The sequence below is a fragment of the Eublepharis macularius genome, chromosome 9, assembly GCF_028583425.1.
Source record: "Eublepharis macularius isolate TG4126 chromosome 9, MPM_Emac_v1.0, whole genome shotgun sequence".
NCBI lineage: Eukaryota > Metazoa > Chordata > Lepidosauria > Squamata > Eublepharidae > Eublepharis > Eublepharis macularius.
Genome location: NC_072798.1, coordinates 1,538,201 through 1,554,786, shown reverse-complemented (window position 1 = coordinate 1,554,786; position 16,586 = coordinate 1,538,201). Strand labels below are relative to the sequence as shown.

Here is a 16,586-nt window from a genome sequence, read left to right as displayed (position 1 = left end):
GCTCCCTCACAGCTGCTCTTCCAAGTCTCAATCTCCTTCTCATTTCTTCATTGCAATTTCCCTTTTGGTTGATGATTGAGCCAAGAAATAGAAAATCTTGAACAATTTCAATTTCCTGATTAACGGGATCTTAAAAGCAAAATTTAAAGTGAGAGTTCAAGGTGTGGTTTGACTATCATGAATCCAGCAGTGGCTCCAGCCAGCTGTAGCAGCCTGAGACAGGAGCTACAACAGGAGCTACAACCCGGGAGGAGATGGATCCAGAGGAGTTAGCCATGTTAGTTTGTCATTGCAAAATAGTAAAGAATCCAGTAGCACCTTTAAGACTAACCAACTTTATTGTCGCATAAGATTTCGAGAACCACAGCTCTCTTCGTCAGATGCATCAGTGTATCTGACAAAGAGAGCTGTGGCTCTTGAAAGCTTATGCGACAATAAAGTTGCATCTGATGAAGAGAGCTGTGGTTCTGAAAAGCTTATGCCACAATAAAGATGCATCTGATGAAGAGAGCTGCATCTCCAAAGCTTATGCCACAATAAAGTTGCATCTGATGAAGAGAGCTGTGGTTCTCGAAAGCTTATGCCACAATAAAGTTGCATCTGACGAAGAGAGCTGTGGTTCTCGAAAGCTTATGCCACAATAAAGTTGCATCTGACGAAGAGAGCTGTGGTTCTCGAAAGCTTATGCCACAATAAAGTTGCATCTGATGAAGAGAGCTGTGATTCTCAAAAGCTTATGCCACAATAAAGTTGGTTAGTCGTAAAGGTGCCCCTGGACTCTTTACTACCCAGGAGGAGAGATGCTTTGTATTGACAGGATGTAGAGCTGTTTGGGGGCAATGGGGCTGGGCCCTCCATGTGTGCCTTTGGCCAGTGGTCTGCTTCACTTGCAAAATGCCTCTTCTGGATGTGTTTGTAGGTAAATCTATTTTTAAAAAATCCTCCCCCCCCCCGCCCTCCCTCTGCTCTACTCTCCTGAGAGTACCCAAAAGGTGAGGAGTGAAGGTTGCCTGTGTGAGCATGCTGTGCGGGGACTGCATTCCACCACTCAAGCTTGGCCCTTCCTTTCACTATCAGCAACCTGAGGCTGTGCGTGTGTGCGCGCGCGCATGCCCTGCTGCACACCCGCTCCTTCCTGGCCAGCTGCCTCTAGCCCAGTCAGGAGTCTCCGGCTTCTGCGTGGATGAGCAGTCAGGCCTCCTGGGTGAGATCTTTGAACACAGTCTGAGATCTTTAGAAGGAAAAAGATCTTTATTTACTAAAGTGCCATCTTGATTCACTAGAGCATAAGAGCACTGGAAACACTATATCAAAAACACTGTGGGGTGTTACAGAACTAAGAAAAGAAATCAATTAGCCTTATCCTTTTAAGGCGAAGTAAGTTAGACGAGGGACAGGTCTTACCTTGGCATTCCCTGCTGTGGTCTGGACAGGTGCCTGCTGGAACTTGGAAACAAAGGCCGGTCAAGTCAGCTTTCACTTCCCCACCCCCACACCCTTCCGTGGTTCTTGGCTTCTGCCCTTTCTCACACTGTGCCAGACCCTTTAACTCTTCCCATCCCAGCTGGGAGGGTTTCCCTTCGGCCCATCCTGAAACTGGGTTTGAGTCCCCACGTGTGCTGCCTTGCTCCTTTCTCCAGTCACGAAAACATTGATGGCCCAACTTGGGATAGCCGAAGAGTCAACTGCCTTGCCCCTTCCTGGCAGGCGGGCCAAAGGAAAACCCGTCTTCTCTCAGCCTGAAAGGTGCAGAGTTCATAGCTCCGTTCCCAGGAAAGGATGTTTCCTTTGAGGTCAGGGCCTCCCTGAGTGTCAGTCAAGCTATCATGCATGTCTTTACCATCTCAAAGCCGGCCGCTGTAACCTCGTGCCACTCTGCACACCGCAGTTTTTGGGGCAGGGCTGGCACAGCGACGTTGGTGGTGGGCTGAAATTTGAGCCTTCTCAGCAGTGCTTCTCTCCTTGCTGTTTCAGGCTTCTAGAGGGAAGATTTTTAACCCCCTTTTTTGGAACAGCGATTTGTCCAGCAAAACCAAATAGTGGCTTTGGCAGCGGAGCTGGATGCTGCTGCTTGGAGACCTGCCAGGGCAGCCTGGATCCAGGTTTCTGGCTCTTGCCTCCTTTCTCCTTGGCATGCTGGGAGCAGCCAGCCAACTTCCCCCAGTGCCTCCAGGCCTCTGTGAGCCAGAAGTTCCCCATCACCTGGCTGGGCTCCACCCGTAGAAGGAGACTGCAGTCACTTGTCACCGCAAGAAGACAGCTCTTTTTGCGGGGAGGGGGCTGGGGCCTCTCTGTGGACTGAGACGCCCCTGACTCCACCAATGTGCCAGGTGCGTTCCGGAGTCCAAGAAGTCAAGGACCTGTCCTCAGGCACTTTCAGGATGGGAAAGGAGAGAGGTGCTCAAGGGGAGGTGGCAGGAGAGGGAAGGACGGATGAAGAGGGGAAGACCCAGCATTCCTTCCAGTTGCGAGTTGTGCCAAAGGCTTCTGAAGAAGGCTTTTGAGGAAGACTTGGAAGGAAGCGAGAGGGGTGGCATGCAACACTCTGGGAGAGAAGAGCTGGCAGAAGGGGCAGCAAGGGAGAAAAGCGGCGCAATCTGAGGGCGCAGGAGGCACTTGGAAGGCACGCCAAGCAGTGGGATTCCCGCATCTCTTTTGGCAAGATGGCCCGCCTTCACCATGGAGGATGTTCTTGTTCTTTTTCTGTTAAGCGTATTTCTCTGGTGTGCCTGAAGTGCTGGCCACATCTCTTGAGCCCAGAAAGAACGAGGCGGCTCTCCCCTCGCCGGCCCTTGTGTGGAGGCTCTAAGAGGAAGCCAGTTCATTTCCAGAAGCCCTTTCCCTCCATGCGTGTCATGAGCCTGCGGTGCTCCTGCAGTGCTGCTCTGCCCGGCCCAGGAGGAAGGCAGAAGGGGGGGAGAGCCAGGGGTTGCTGGGCCCTGGAACTGCCCTGAGGGATGGGGCCGAGTTGGGGGGAAGAGCACAGCGCGCCAGCTGGCCCTTGGCAAGGCTGATCGGAGGACAGCAGCCCCTGGTGTGGACACTCTTTGTCTCCCAGGAGGGGAAGGGTGAGCAGCAGGGGCATTTCTGGGATTCTTTGGCTGACTCCTCGGGTCTGAAAGGACAGGGCCTGTATCCGGAGAAGCTGTCTCCTCTGCCCCAAAGAGACCTGATGGTGAGTTGAAAGAGGGATTGCTGCTCAGGGTGTATGCGTCCACCCACAAGTTTGGCAAGTTCTCAGTTTCAGAAACCTGCAAAACCTGTTTGACTAGAGATGAAAGTGGGAGCCTAAGGCATCTGTATCCACACCAGGGGAAGAGCAGTATCTCTCAAACCCCTTCCAGCTCTCCCCAAAACGAGCATCTGTTGGACGGATGGATGGACCCACAGCAGAGTCCTCGTTTTTCTCCCTAAAACAGCATGCTCCGAAGCTCAATGCCCACCCATCCCCTATTTCTCAGGCAGGCAGCAGCGACATGGCCAGGTGTGCTGCTTTGTGTGTGTGTGTGTGTGTGCGCGCACATTCCCATTGCAGGCAGTGGACTGAAGATGACTGCAGGTGCTAATGAGAGAGAGAGGCCTGAAAAACTGAATCTCAGTCTAGACAAGATGGGCACAATAAGGGCTTGTTCATTAAAGCCAGGCAGGGATTAAGGCTTCAGCGTGTCCAGGATGGCTGCGTGCTTGTGTGCGTGCATGCGCCTGTGTGTATGAGCATTTGCGGCACACTGGCCAACAGAGCAGGTCCCCAGGTAGGTCCAGGGCTGCAGACAGAGGCTCGTGGCTCCTCTGTGCTGCACGGCGCTTGTAGACAACTCCGGCGGGATCGCCAACTGCACCCTGTCCTGGAAAACAAACCAGCGCAGTATTCACAACGCAGGCAAGTTGGTCAGCCTGGAGGAGACAGCAGCTTTCTCCTTCTAGGTTAGATATTACCGGGCCCTTCGGTCGGCTGATCCCAACAACAGCTCTCATTGGCTCTGGGAGTTGGCAACACCCAGTATCAAAATAGCAAAGAGTCCAGTAGCACCTTTAAGACAAACCAACTTTATTGTAGCATAAGCTTTCGAGAACCACAGCACTCTTCATCAGATGCATCTAATACCCAGTATGTGCCAATTGATCCTTTTTTTGTCCCTTTGCTCAGTTGAGTTTGGTTCGTATTGGAGCAAAGTAATTTTATTTCCTGTTTCTTGATTTTATTGCATTTTTGGGAAGCCACCTTAAAAACTCTCTGGTGAGGTGAAAGACATTGCCCTAAGTAACAGACTGAGTCCTGGGGAAACTCCTTCCCGCCATCCCCCCCTGCCCCGTCCCGCTGTGTTGCTGCTGCTGACCGGGGGGGGGGGGGGATGCCCCATCTGAGTGAAGGGTGCTTGCGTATAACAATAATAACATTCGATTTCTATATTGTCCTTCAGGACAACTTAGCGCCCACTCAGAGCAGTTTACAAAGTATGTCATTATTATCCCCACAACAATCACCCTATGAGGTGGGTGGGGCTGAGAGAGCTCTGAGAGAGCTGTGACTGGCCCAAGGTCACCCAGCTGGCTACAAGCAGAGGAGTGGGGAATCAGACCCGGCTCTCCAGATTAGAGTCCCGCCACTCTTAACGGCTATACCAAACTGGCTTTCTCAGTAGGGGAAGAGGTTACTGACTGATGGGCCCCCTTCACCCGCTTTCGAGAACCACAGCTCTCTTCGTCAAATGCATCTCCTGCTTGTGCGTCCAGCTGTTTTTCTGAGCATGGAGATATTGGGGCGAAGTTCTGTCTGCTGAAGCTCACAGCTCAACTCTGACTTTATTTGCCTGATTCTTTAGAACAGTTTTATGCCACCTCACCAGGAAGCCTGTTTAGGGTAGTTTGCAAGTAAAACATAATAAAAATGCCAACGAATAAACTTAGTTAAAAACTACTCACACAGCTTTTTTGAAAGATCTACCGCGAGTTAAAAGTCTGAGTAAAAATGAAGATGTTGGCCTGGCACTGAAAAGTGAGTCCAGCCAGCACCAGGCAATCCTCAAAGGGAAGGACATTCCAAAGGTGAGGTGCCGCCACTGAAAAAGCCCCGCCCCTGGTCCCCACCCGTCTCTCCTCACCTGGGGGGGGGCACGCGAGGCTTGTGAGGAAGATCTTAACCGGAGGGCTGGACAGCATGGGAGGGAGCTGGACTTTGATTACCCTGTAGGACATTATAGCAGGGACCCCCAACCCCTGGTCCGTGGCCTGTTAGCAACTGGGCCGCACAGGAGGTGAGTGGCGGGAGAGCGCAGAGCCGGCTCCAGGGAGCAGGCGAGGTAGGTGGTCACCTGTCACCCCCAGATGGGACCGTCTAGTTGCAGGGAAACAAGCTCCGGGCTCCCACTGATTCTGCATTGGGGTGAGTTGTATAATTATTTCATTAATTATTGTAACGTAATAATAGAAATAAAGTGCACAATTGCATCATTCCGAAACCACCACCACCACCCTGGTCTGTGGAAAAATTGTCTTCCACGCAACCAGTCCCCGGTGCCAAAAAAGGCTGGGGACCGCTGCGCTACAGGACAAGCGCCTCAGGGCCAAGCAGCAGCATCCCAGCACCACCACCTGGATTAGTCCAGTCGAGTACCTCCTGCTCCCAACTCAGGCAGCCTCCCCAGAAGGACAGAGTGGTCCATAGGAGCAGAAGCTGCCAAGAGGTCCGGGACCGTCAACAGGGACGGGCTCCCAATGCGCGTCGTGCTCTTAGCAAAGGTGATCGGTCACAGCGACTGTCCCTGTTTCTGCCCCAAGCCCAGCCCTGAATCTGGACTGAAATGGGTCCAAATAACCCGTTTCCTCTTAAGACCACCCGAGGCAGCAGCCGACACATGCTCAAGCACATTGCCCAAAGGAAGAACGTGGGGCCCTGGGCAGTACTTACTTAGGCCAGTGGGGTCCAGGGGGTGCCTTCTTTGGGAAGGGTCTCATTACCACCTCCTTCAACATTGCAGGAACTACACCCTCCTGCCAAGTGGAGTTTATCACCTTCTGAAGCCACTGACCAACCCAGCCCGATGCTCTGGACAGGGGCGGCACCAGGGTTTCTGGTGCCTGTGGCTGCCCCTACGTGCGCGCGCGCCCCCTGGACTGCATGATGATGTCACTGCATGTGACGTCATCACGCAGCAAGCCGGCCCCATTGGCCAGAGGGTGGCTAGGATGGCGCGTGGAGGCAGGGGAGGTTCCGCACGCCACCCCAGACACCTACTGTGCCTGGCCCGCAGCTGCTGTGCCTGGTTGGGGGCGTATGGCGGTGGCATCGGCGACGCGGGGCTGGCCGGCTGCAGCAGCTGCGGGCCAGGCATGCCAGCTCCGTGGCGCGCACCCCTGCCCCCGCTGCCCCCTCTGGCGCCCCCTTCAGTGCCTCAGTGCTCGAGGCGGGGGCTGGCCCTGCCTCAATGGGCGCGCTGGCCCTGGCTCTGGATGACTCGGATCAGGCCTGACTGATGCTCTTATGAAGCTCTGGGCATCTGGTTAGCCTTCCTATATCAGACCATTTGCCGCCTGGCAAGAAGTACACTTCAACAACATTTTTGGTTTATTTGCGGGTATCATCTTTGCTGAGAGCATGACATGGGGAGTCCATCCCTGTTGACAATCCTGGACCTCTCGGCAGAGCCCGTTTGGAGAGCCAGTTTGGTGTAGCGGATAAGAGCGCAGGACTCTAATCTGGAGAACCAGGTTTGATTCCCCCTGCTCTTTGATTCCCCCTGCTCTGTGTGGGTGACCTTGGGTCAGTCACAGCTCTCTCAGAGCTCTCTCAGCCCCACCCACCTCACAGGGTAATTGTTGTGGAGATAATAATAACACACTTTGTAAACCACTCTGAGGGGGTGTTAAGTTGTCCAGAAGGATATAAATCGAATGTTGTTGTTGTTGTTGTTGTGCTATTAGAGAATCTTTGGTTCTCTTTTACCTTTTTATTGCAATATAGCTATTTGCATCTTTAACATTAACTAAATTAAAATACTTTGATACCATCCATTGTTTCTACACAGATGATTACTTGAGCCTGTTAAAGTGTCCTGCCCAGAGATAAGCAGGTCACAAGCAAGGAGCCCCTTCTAAGAAGAAACTGATACCCCCTCCCCCATCTTTGAACTTTGCCTTTACGTGCGTTTTTGGTGGGGCGTTCTCGCCATTCTCAGAAGCCTCTCGTATGTTTTAAAAGCCTGGCTCCACTCGCAGCCATCCGTCAGCCATGATGCATGTGAGAGAGCGTGAGAGTGAGGGTGGGCGGGAGCTATGTTTAATTTTTCAATGTTTTTACTGTGGATTTTCCTTAAAAGGAAAGCAGTATTTGTAAATAAGACAGTGATATCATAATAAAGAGTCCAGTAGCACCTTTAAGACTAACCAACTTTATTGTAGCATAAGCTTTTGAGAACCACAGCTCTCTTCATCAGATGCATTTGACAAAGAGAGCTGTGGTTCTCGAAAGCTTATGCTACAGTAAAGTTGGTTAGTCTTAAAGGTGCTACTGGACTTTTTACTATTTTGCATCTACAGACTAACACGGCTAACTCCTCTGGATCTATGACCATGGAAAGCACCACATTCAGTGATCATAGCAGTCAATAGACTAGACCTGTAACGTTTCTCTTTCAATCTCTTTCTCTCCATGTACTGAAGAAATATAAGCTCCAATCCTAGCTGGGCTTTGAACATTTTAGATGAGGTGGAGTCTAAACGACTCTCTTTCCACCGCAGGCTCTCTGCTTTATCCTGAAAATAACAGCCAATTTCAAAAGGGAGTTGGGGACATAAATGAGGTCAGGCTTGAGTAGCTAACAGTGTTGCCAAAAATGCAGTTGACAACAAAAACATGTGAGGTTAAAGCAAGCCCCCTCGGGCCCCCTCTCCTGCCCCTGACTCCTTGCATACTGTCAGGTGAAGATGGCCCCAGCCTGTAGAGGGAGGCGGTTCCAATATTACTCTTTAAATCCTCAGAGCATTTTGTTAGAGGACTGACATGTTCCAGAGAGCATCCGGAAGGCCAAACAGTTTATTTTTAAAAATTTTTATTTATTTTCTTTATTTATAGCCCGCCTTTCTCACTGAGACTCAAGGCGAGTTACACAGCGTACGCCAATACAATAAATGGCTGGGACATTGAATACAATAGGGTATGGATTGCAGAAATTTGAAAAAAAAAACAAAGCAGAAATCTGTTTCAGAGCTGAAACAATACTGAAACAAAACATAATTGAACATGGCGTTAAATGATGCAGAAGCTGCCCATTAGGGTCGTAGTTGGAGCAAAAGACAGTACGCAGTAGTATAGTCTACAGTCCCCACGTCTTTACTAAGGCATCTCTTTGAACCATTTCCTTACAGCACAACTTAAGCAAGAGCAGTCGAAGCGTAGATGAGTTCTCTTGAGCACAAATAAACGTCAGATGCGGCCACAGGAACAAGAGCCAGTCCTGGTGAGAGGGGCACGTCCCTCACGTGCAGCGGCTGGGACTCTGGGAGTGAACAGAAGCAGCTGGGCTGGCTTGAGACTCGGAAGAGCTGCTTCTGCCACCCTTTTGGTGGAGGCTGGCATAACCCAGCAAGCACACCGAGTGGGCACGCAGGCGGCCATGTTTTGAGGTGTTGATGAAGTGGCACTTGACTGAGAGGTCTCTGCCTGGCAGAGTCCAGAGGATGGGCTGCAGCACCCCTGGAAAGCTAGGAAAATATCTTGGGGGTGCAGGTCAAGGATAGCATGCTGTGTGAACTGCCCAGTCTTGAAACAATAGTGTGCTAGGCCCAGTGCGTAATCAGAAGCGCTGCAGTCGGGGGTATGAAGGCCCCCAAAGAAAATAGAAAAATATGGGGGGGGGGGCGCTTTCCTCTGAATTTTTTTTTCTCATGGACTTGTTATCAATTTTTCTAATGGAAAAATTGGGAAATGTCAGAGAGGGGACAGGACGAAAAAACCCTCTCCTATTAAATATTTATTTTTGAGTGAGCAAAGCTTTGTCTATAAAAGTATTTCACTCGTTCTAAATGTACCGTATGAAAAAGTGCGAGGTCTTTCCAGTTTTCCAAGGGGAGAAGTCTAAAATGGGGGGGGGGGGGCTGAGGGAAAAGAGTCCTATGAATTTTTGAATTGAAAGAGGTTTTATTCAAAATGCGTAGTATGAAAAATTTTATGTGAGAATCTACCACGTTAAATAATGACAAGTAGGGGACACAAAAGGATTTTTCCCTTCCCTGAAAGCCCCTATAGTCTCTCCCCTTTTCCTGCTTCCCTTTCTCCTTCCACTCTTATAGAATCATAGAATCCTAGGGTTGGAAGGGATCTCCAGGGTCATCTAGTCCAACCCCCTGCACAGTGCAGGAAATTCACAAATACCCCCCTCCTGACTGCCCCAGTGGCCCCTGCTCCATGCCCAGAAGATGGCAAAACACTGTCAGGATCCCTAGCCAAATTGGCCTGGGCAAAATTGCTTCCTGACTCAAAACTGGTGATTGGCCTTACCCTGGGCATGTAAGAAGGGGCTGCAAGAACTAAGCCCTGATGCAACCCCCTTCCTGCCCTCCCCCTCATGCTCTGCCCAGGTTCATAGAATCAGCATTGCTGCCAGAGGGCCATCTAGCCCCTGCTGAAAAACCTCCAAACCTCTAGCCAGCACAGTTTAATCGGCTCCCATCTTCAGTTTTTCTTCTTTCTTTCCTCCAGGCAGCCTCTCCCCGGAAAAATTCTGATCAAGTTGTGTGGTCACTGCTGGGCTGAGTTGCGTAGTGTCTGGCGCCACTGGGCCAGGCCAGAATGTGTGGGCAATGAGCTTTTGGCGGTCACATCTGGTCCTGCCCCTAATGAGTCTTCCTCCATCAGGGGCATGAAAGTGGAGGGAGATGGGAAACTTGCTAGGAAGGAGGCCAGCCTCCACCCCAGTTCCCCACTGCTGCTCAACTGCGTGGCAGGGGGAAATGAGTGGGAAATTTGGCTTCACACCAAAGTGTGATGTCACTTCTGACATGAAACTGGGAGTGTCATCATCATATTGATGCGACCCTCTAGGATTCACCCTAAACTCTCTGGTTTAACCACAGTTTTTTGGATGAACCCTAGAGTGCCACCCCAACACAATGACATCACTTCAGGTTTTGTTCCTTTGAGGGCAATGCCAAATCCCTTCTCCCAACCCCTACCCCCCCATTTCTTCAGCCAGGGTGTTTTGGCCTCCACCCCTGTTCTCCCCCCCCCCCCAGTTTCTTCTTACAGAAACCAAGTCTTGGAAGGCTTAGCAATATGGTTGTGGTTTCCTAGCAACCTCCGAAATGACCAGTGACAGCTCAGTGGGCATTCTTTTCTTAAAGCTACAGTAATTGATTTTATTATCAGGGAGGGGATTTTAATACACCCTCCCCATTTTTAGATTGCAGATCCCCCCCCCCCCTGTAAATCTGGGTCTTCCTTCAGGTTTGTAAAATAATTGCCCCACCTGTCCCTCATATATATAGAGCATATGCACAAATAGTTTTTTGTTTAAATGTAAATAATTTTGGCAACAATTAATATACAGTAATAATGATAATACATTAGTAAAGATTTCAGTGCTTCCAGAGTTATGAAGTTTGGCTGGTGGTCCTTCCCCTTGTGACTGTATAAGAGAGTTCCCGCCCAATAATACACTTTCTTTTGTTTGTTACAGGATTTGTTTTCAGCCTTCAACTTTTATCCCCCCCCCCCCCCCCGCGCGCACTTGTCCTCGCTCTAATGGCAGCAATTAACAGTGCAATCCTATGGAGAGTTACTCCAGTCTAAGCTCATTGACTTCAATGGGCTTAGAATGGAGTAACTCACCATAGGATTGCACTGTAAGACACGTGTGCTTTGACAACACAGGGTGCAGCAGTTAGCAAAAAAATTTCAAGTTTGGAGTACATTTTTCCTTATATAAAACAAATTCCAATTTTAAATTCCATAAATATGCCAAATTGTACAATTTTACAAGCTAACTTATAAATGATGCATTTAATGTTAAATCAGTAAAAGAAGTTGTGGTTTTATGGAAAAGTAAGGACTGCATATATTTCAGATTCCCCCCAAATTTCCATCCCCCCTCCCAAACAAGAAAAAGACAGCCCCCCTCCACCCCTGGGGTCACAGATCTGGGCCTAAGATTGAAGAAGGAGCGGCCAGTGTGGCTCAAGGAAGATTTCACAATAGGACTCCATGCCCCAAGTACCCTCCAAGGCCTGTGATGGGGCCGGAGAGGGGGCACGGAGGGAAGACAGGCCACAATACCTGTCAAGGGGCAGAGAGGAGGAAGGGCTGCTTTGCCTGAAGTGGAGCTTCCCTGCGGTTGCTTTGAGAGGGAGTTGATCAACTGGCCCCCGCAGTGGGGTGTGTCCAGCCAAACTGGATCAGGCATTGAAACAGAGAGGGCTAAGTAAGCAGTCGCTTCAGGGAGTCAGTTGTTTCCTCTTTTGAGTTTCGCCTTGTAGTAATTCTGTCCCATTTTTGTATTTATTTATTTTATGTTATTTATAGTCCGCCTTTCTCACTGAGACACGGAGGCTAGGCTTGCCAGGTCCCCTTACCCTCTTGGTAGGGTGGCGGGGGGCCCGGCACATACCCTTTTTGGTCTCCTTGCACATGCGCTAAGCATGCCTGTGCTCCCGCTGCTGTGGGGCGCGGGAGTGCTCCCGCACTCCGCAGCAGCTGGATGTGGCCCCCTGAGGAGTGCAGGAGCACTCCCAGGGCGGCCCGTGACACCCCCCCCATGATGACATCACTTCCTTGCCCATAGGGAAAAGTACAAGGTAGGAGCCGGGCCCCATATCTCCTGCCGGGGACCTGACAGCTCTAGTTTGCTCATACATCGGGGCATGCCCTGAATAAAGAGGAGGTTGGCTGGGTTCCGGGGAGGGGGTCTCTGGGCCTTCTCTCCAGTAGAGCCCCAGGCCCAGAGGGGGAAATCCACTTAAGGCCCTGGCCTGCTACAGGCTTGAAGGAGGCATGGAGTTGCCAGCTCCAGGTCAGGAAATTCCTGGAGATTTGGGGGTGGAGCCTGGAGAGGGCAGGGTTTAGGGAGAAAAGGGACCTCAGCAGAGTATAATGCCATAGAGTCCAGGGAAACTCCCGTCACCTCCCGGAAGCTGGCAGCCCTTAGCATGAGGGGTGTGGGTGTGCATGGGGAATGAGAGGTCCCTGGAAGGGGCACCCTGCCTGTGGCCACCTGCAGGGCCCAGCACCCATTTCACGAGACGCGGCTTCAGCGTTCCCAGAAATTTCGCCTCATGATGAGCTGCAGCTCCTGCTTTGACTCTGGAGAAGACAAAGGCACAGCCTTGAGGCGGCTTAACATTGCAGTCCTTAGCAGAGTTGCTCCAGACTGAGTCCATTGAAGTCAAAGAGCAAAGACCAAAGTAATTCTGCTTAGGACTGAACAGTAAATACAATCAAATAATAACAAATTAATGGTAAGTCATTGCTGTTGTGGGGGGAGGGTGCAGCAATTTCACCATGCTGTTTAAAGCAGATGCTGTATATATAAAGCTCTGGGGGTGAGGAAACTGCAAAGAGTGCGCTTGTGAAAGGGAGGGGGGGCAGTTGTGTCCATTCACTACTGACTCCACAGACGGTGCCCCATCGGTTCCTGTAACGCGACTGCAGCGGCACAGCCTCCAAGTGTGGCAATGGTCCCCCATCTCGAGGAAAAGGGGCTTTTCCATGGCAGAAATTCAGCTGTACGGGGACACACATCTAGTCAACCTGTAAAAGAATCCCCCCCCTTGTGTATGGTCACATCCTACTAGGTTGCCTGCTGCCTCGCACCTGGGGCGGCTCTGCCCAGCTTGGCACTGCTGCCACCTCCCTTCGGCTTTCCAGTTTCCTCAAGCTGTGCTTGGGCCCCCTTGCTTAGACCGCCAAGTCTCGAGACTAGCAAGGAAAGCAGCCGGGCATCTGGAGCCTGCATGCCTCCAGGGGCCAGCAGCAGGAGCCTGCCCACCCTGCGTGCCACCCTCTCCAGAGGAGCGATTCAGTCTGGTCCGGGCCGTCCATGGAGGTGCCCGGACAGTCTTGCGTCTCGGGCCCCAGCTCTGAGATAGCAGCCTCAGACAGTCAGCCGGGAAGCGCTCGCCTTGAGTCACCATAATAAGGCTGTTGGGCGGGGGGGGGGGGAAGCCACCCTCCTTAGCTGAGTCTTGCAGTCCTGGCAAAGCAGCCTCCCGACAGGGTGCTCTGCCATGTTCCTCTCGGCTGTGCTCTTTATGCCCACTGATATGGCCATCAACCCCCCCCCCCACAGCTGCCCCCAGGCCTGTGCCCATCTGCAGACTCTCTCTGCTGGCATCCCTTTTTTTTAAAAAAAAAAAAACTTTTTATTCACTTTAAAAACAACATACAATGCATAAACAAGAAAACAAATTACACAATGTTAAAGTCAACTATAATACAAGAAAAAACAGCTTATAATATACTACCAGTTTTCAAATATAATATCAACAAAGAAATAATAAGATTCAGTTAGAGAACTGCAATATATCTAAGCAGAGAGGGAGGTTCTTTACACTTTGTATGAAACCTAACTTATTGTTCAGAAACACCCTGAGACAAACGATAAATGCTTTGGAGGGTGGATATCACCGGTTAACAAATAGTCAAAGAAAAGGAGCCATTTTGTCATGAAATCCGTTTCTTTTGGAAAGTGCTGAGACCTATAAATAGAATCATAACCATTCTCCTGGATATAATAATCCCAGACTCTGGAAAACCAACTGTTGATAGATGGGATTTTGGGGGACTTCCAGTTAGCTGCCAAAAGGAGTTTTCCTCTGCTGCCATCCCTGGATGAAATCGAGACACATCCATATTCATTTGCACAGGGCGCCCTTCTTCAAGCAGCTCCGTCTCTGCCCCATGCCCCTTGTGCAGAGGAGCGCCTTCATCCTGACTGGATTGCAAACCACTCCTGGCCCTGCATGCTCCCAGGAGAACCCTGGGGGGCCTCAGTGGTGCCACCCCAAGCAGTCACTTCGCTGGAGCAGGAGCCCTGCCTTGGGCTTCCTCCTTCCTTGGGGGCGGGGTGGACAAGCCGAATCCTCCGCAATCTGATTGTCCCAGTGGGAAGTCCCGGCTCCTGAGTTGGAGTTCGGGGTTTTCGATCTCGTCTCTTTGAGTGCTTGAAATTCAAGAGGCGCTGGAGGGATTACACCACTCAGAGCTGTGGTCTGCCACCATTCAATGTAAACAAGAATACAAATGAAATCATGCCCCCTGCGCTACGTTTTTCATCCTGTACACAGACACTGTCTGCTCTCCCTGGAGAAGCTGGGGCTTGAAATCAGCGGGCTGTCGAAAGTGTGCCGGTCTCATAATTGTAATAATGTACCCATTAATGGCAGTTCCACAATGGGGAGGGGATGTTGACTGTCTCGCACACGACTCATGCATCGGACGAATGTCTGCAAGAGGCCAGGGATCGTGAGCAACCGCTGACTGGGCAAGGGCAGCACCCACCCGGGCCCGCCTGTAGTGCCAGGCGTTCACCAAGGGCACGTGCAATCCTGCAAGAGTCTGAAGTGCCGTGTTTTTGCTCAGAGTGTTTGCATAACTTATTCCTGCTCCTATCTGAAGAAGGGAGCGCTGATCTCAAAAGCTCAGACCCTGGAAATCTTGTGCGTGTCCAGGTGCCACTGGACTCAAGCCCTGCTGCATACCAGCAGACCATACGACACACCAACATGGCTACCCACCTAAAACTTTGCGTAACTTATGTCCTTTTTTTCTGATACATCATATGAAGAATGAGTCAGGTCCTGCTGGTACTTCAGTTTGCCCCTGTGCCAGAACCCATTTGGGCAGAGAGTTGTTGGCTCCCAGACGGGGGTCCCCTCCACATTTTTTTTTCTAGGTTGCTTCTCCTGCAGGAGAGGAGGAGGGAGTCCTTTTTCTCTTTCCCCCTCCTTCTGGGTACAATTTTCAGCTTTCCTTTGCGATCGTTGACAACCTCCACATAGATTGTTACTTGCATGAGTTTCAGTGCTGCTGCTTAGGCAGAGTCCAGACTCCTGACAGAGGTGATGCTCTCTGGGGGGGGGGGGGAGTATTTGTTTGTAGATTTTGCATCCCCACCGTGTCCTATGGAGAGCAGGCGTGAGGCTGAGCGGCTTCTTTGTCCAGGTAGCAGTTTCCATGAGACGTTCTGTGGATGCCCACCCAGCAAGAGACCAGGCGACTCATGAGCTGTGTTTCTTTTTTCCCTTGGGGTTTCATGGCTGCAGGCAAATTTGAAGAAGTTCATGGAGTATGTGCAGACGTTGAATGTAGACAAGGTCAGCAGGCTGCTGGAGAAGGGACTGGACCCGAACTTCCATGATCCGGACACTGGAGGTGAGAGCGACTCCCCCCAAGCCAAGCTCTCGGTGGGGGTGGATGCCGCAGGACAGCTGGGGAGGTTGTAGGGGCTTCTTGGGACAGCAGGAAGAACAAAGGGGGCTGTGGACTCACAAGGCTTCAACAAAGTGGCCACCTCCCCACCCCTCCCCCAAACCCCTCTTAGGTCTCAGGAGGCCAGACGTCTGAGGATGAGTAAGGAATAGAGATGGGCATGAGCTGAAATACGAACCAAAGTTCATCATAAACCGGGCCATTTTTTTTGGTTCGTGAACTGGCAGTTCATTGGAGCTCATTTCTGATGAACCGCAGTGAACCACAACAATTTTTAGAGGGTTTGTTTGGTTCAGTTTTGGTTCATCACTGCAGACAGCCTGGTGCCGATCAATCTGTTACCTAGGCAACAGGGGGGGTGGGCTTTCTGCAACCTTCTGCGGCCCCAGAAGTGACATATTCACGAACCATATGAACCGGTTTGCAAACTGGGCAAGTTCATGGCGGTTCGTGGTTCGTGAAATATGACAAACCACGAACCGCAACAAACCACCATTTCCCCAGTTCGTGCCCACCTCTAGTAAGGACACTTTGGATTCGTTCCTTTGGATTTTCCCAGGCCTCTTCCTGGCATTCGTACCTCCGATCACCGTCGCCTTCTGTGCTGCCCATCCCCAGGGAGAGCGGGAGGCTCTCGGCTCTGCCTGTTCTTGTCCCACTTCTGTCCGATTGGCGGATTCGTGAAGGTGGCGCAGGATTAGTGCTTGATCCCATGGAGCCTGTGCTGTGGGGGTCCTCAGGACGGCATCTTCCCTCCTGCTGGGAGAGGCCATGCGGGGCTTTGGGGCCACCCCTCTGCAGGCGAAATCCCGCTCCGGCTCTCCATTTCATCTAATCTGGAGAGAGGTCCTGAGTCAGCCATGAGCGGGAGGAGGATGAATAAGCTGAGAACTTGTGACTGCCCACGGGTTTGCCGTTGCTGTTTTCAAGTGTTTTTGAAATGCCACCCACAGCTCATAGCTCTGCCCCCCCCATCTTTTCAAGTGCTGAAACAGCCACGGTGTGTGTGCACCCCCCTCCCATGGTTATTTGGGTGCTTGAAAAGGCACAGGATTGGAGGGGGGGGGGCTGTGCAGCACTCCGGCATTTTAAAATCATAGTATTTAAAAATCACTTTGAAATGGTGATGGCAAACCCACGGCAGCCATGAGTTCACTGATCAGTTGGC

At 51.2% G+C, this 16,586-nt stretch overlaps 1 protein-coding gene across 1 annotated transcript in view; it reads left to right on the top strand.

Annotated features, from left to right (window-relative positions):
* The window catches only part of SHANK3 (SH3 and multiple ankyrin repeat domains 3), a gene marked incomplete at its 5' end in the record, with an annotated part of 319,560 nt that overhangs the window by 82,331 nt on the left and 220,643 nt on the right, over positions 1–16,586 (top strand). Inside the window, 1 exon segment of the mRNA XM_054988523.1 lies at positions 15,253–15,361. Within this exon segment, the coding sequence (XP_054844498.1) occupies positions 15,253–15,361 (109 nt within the window).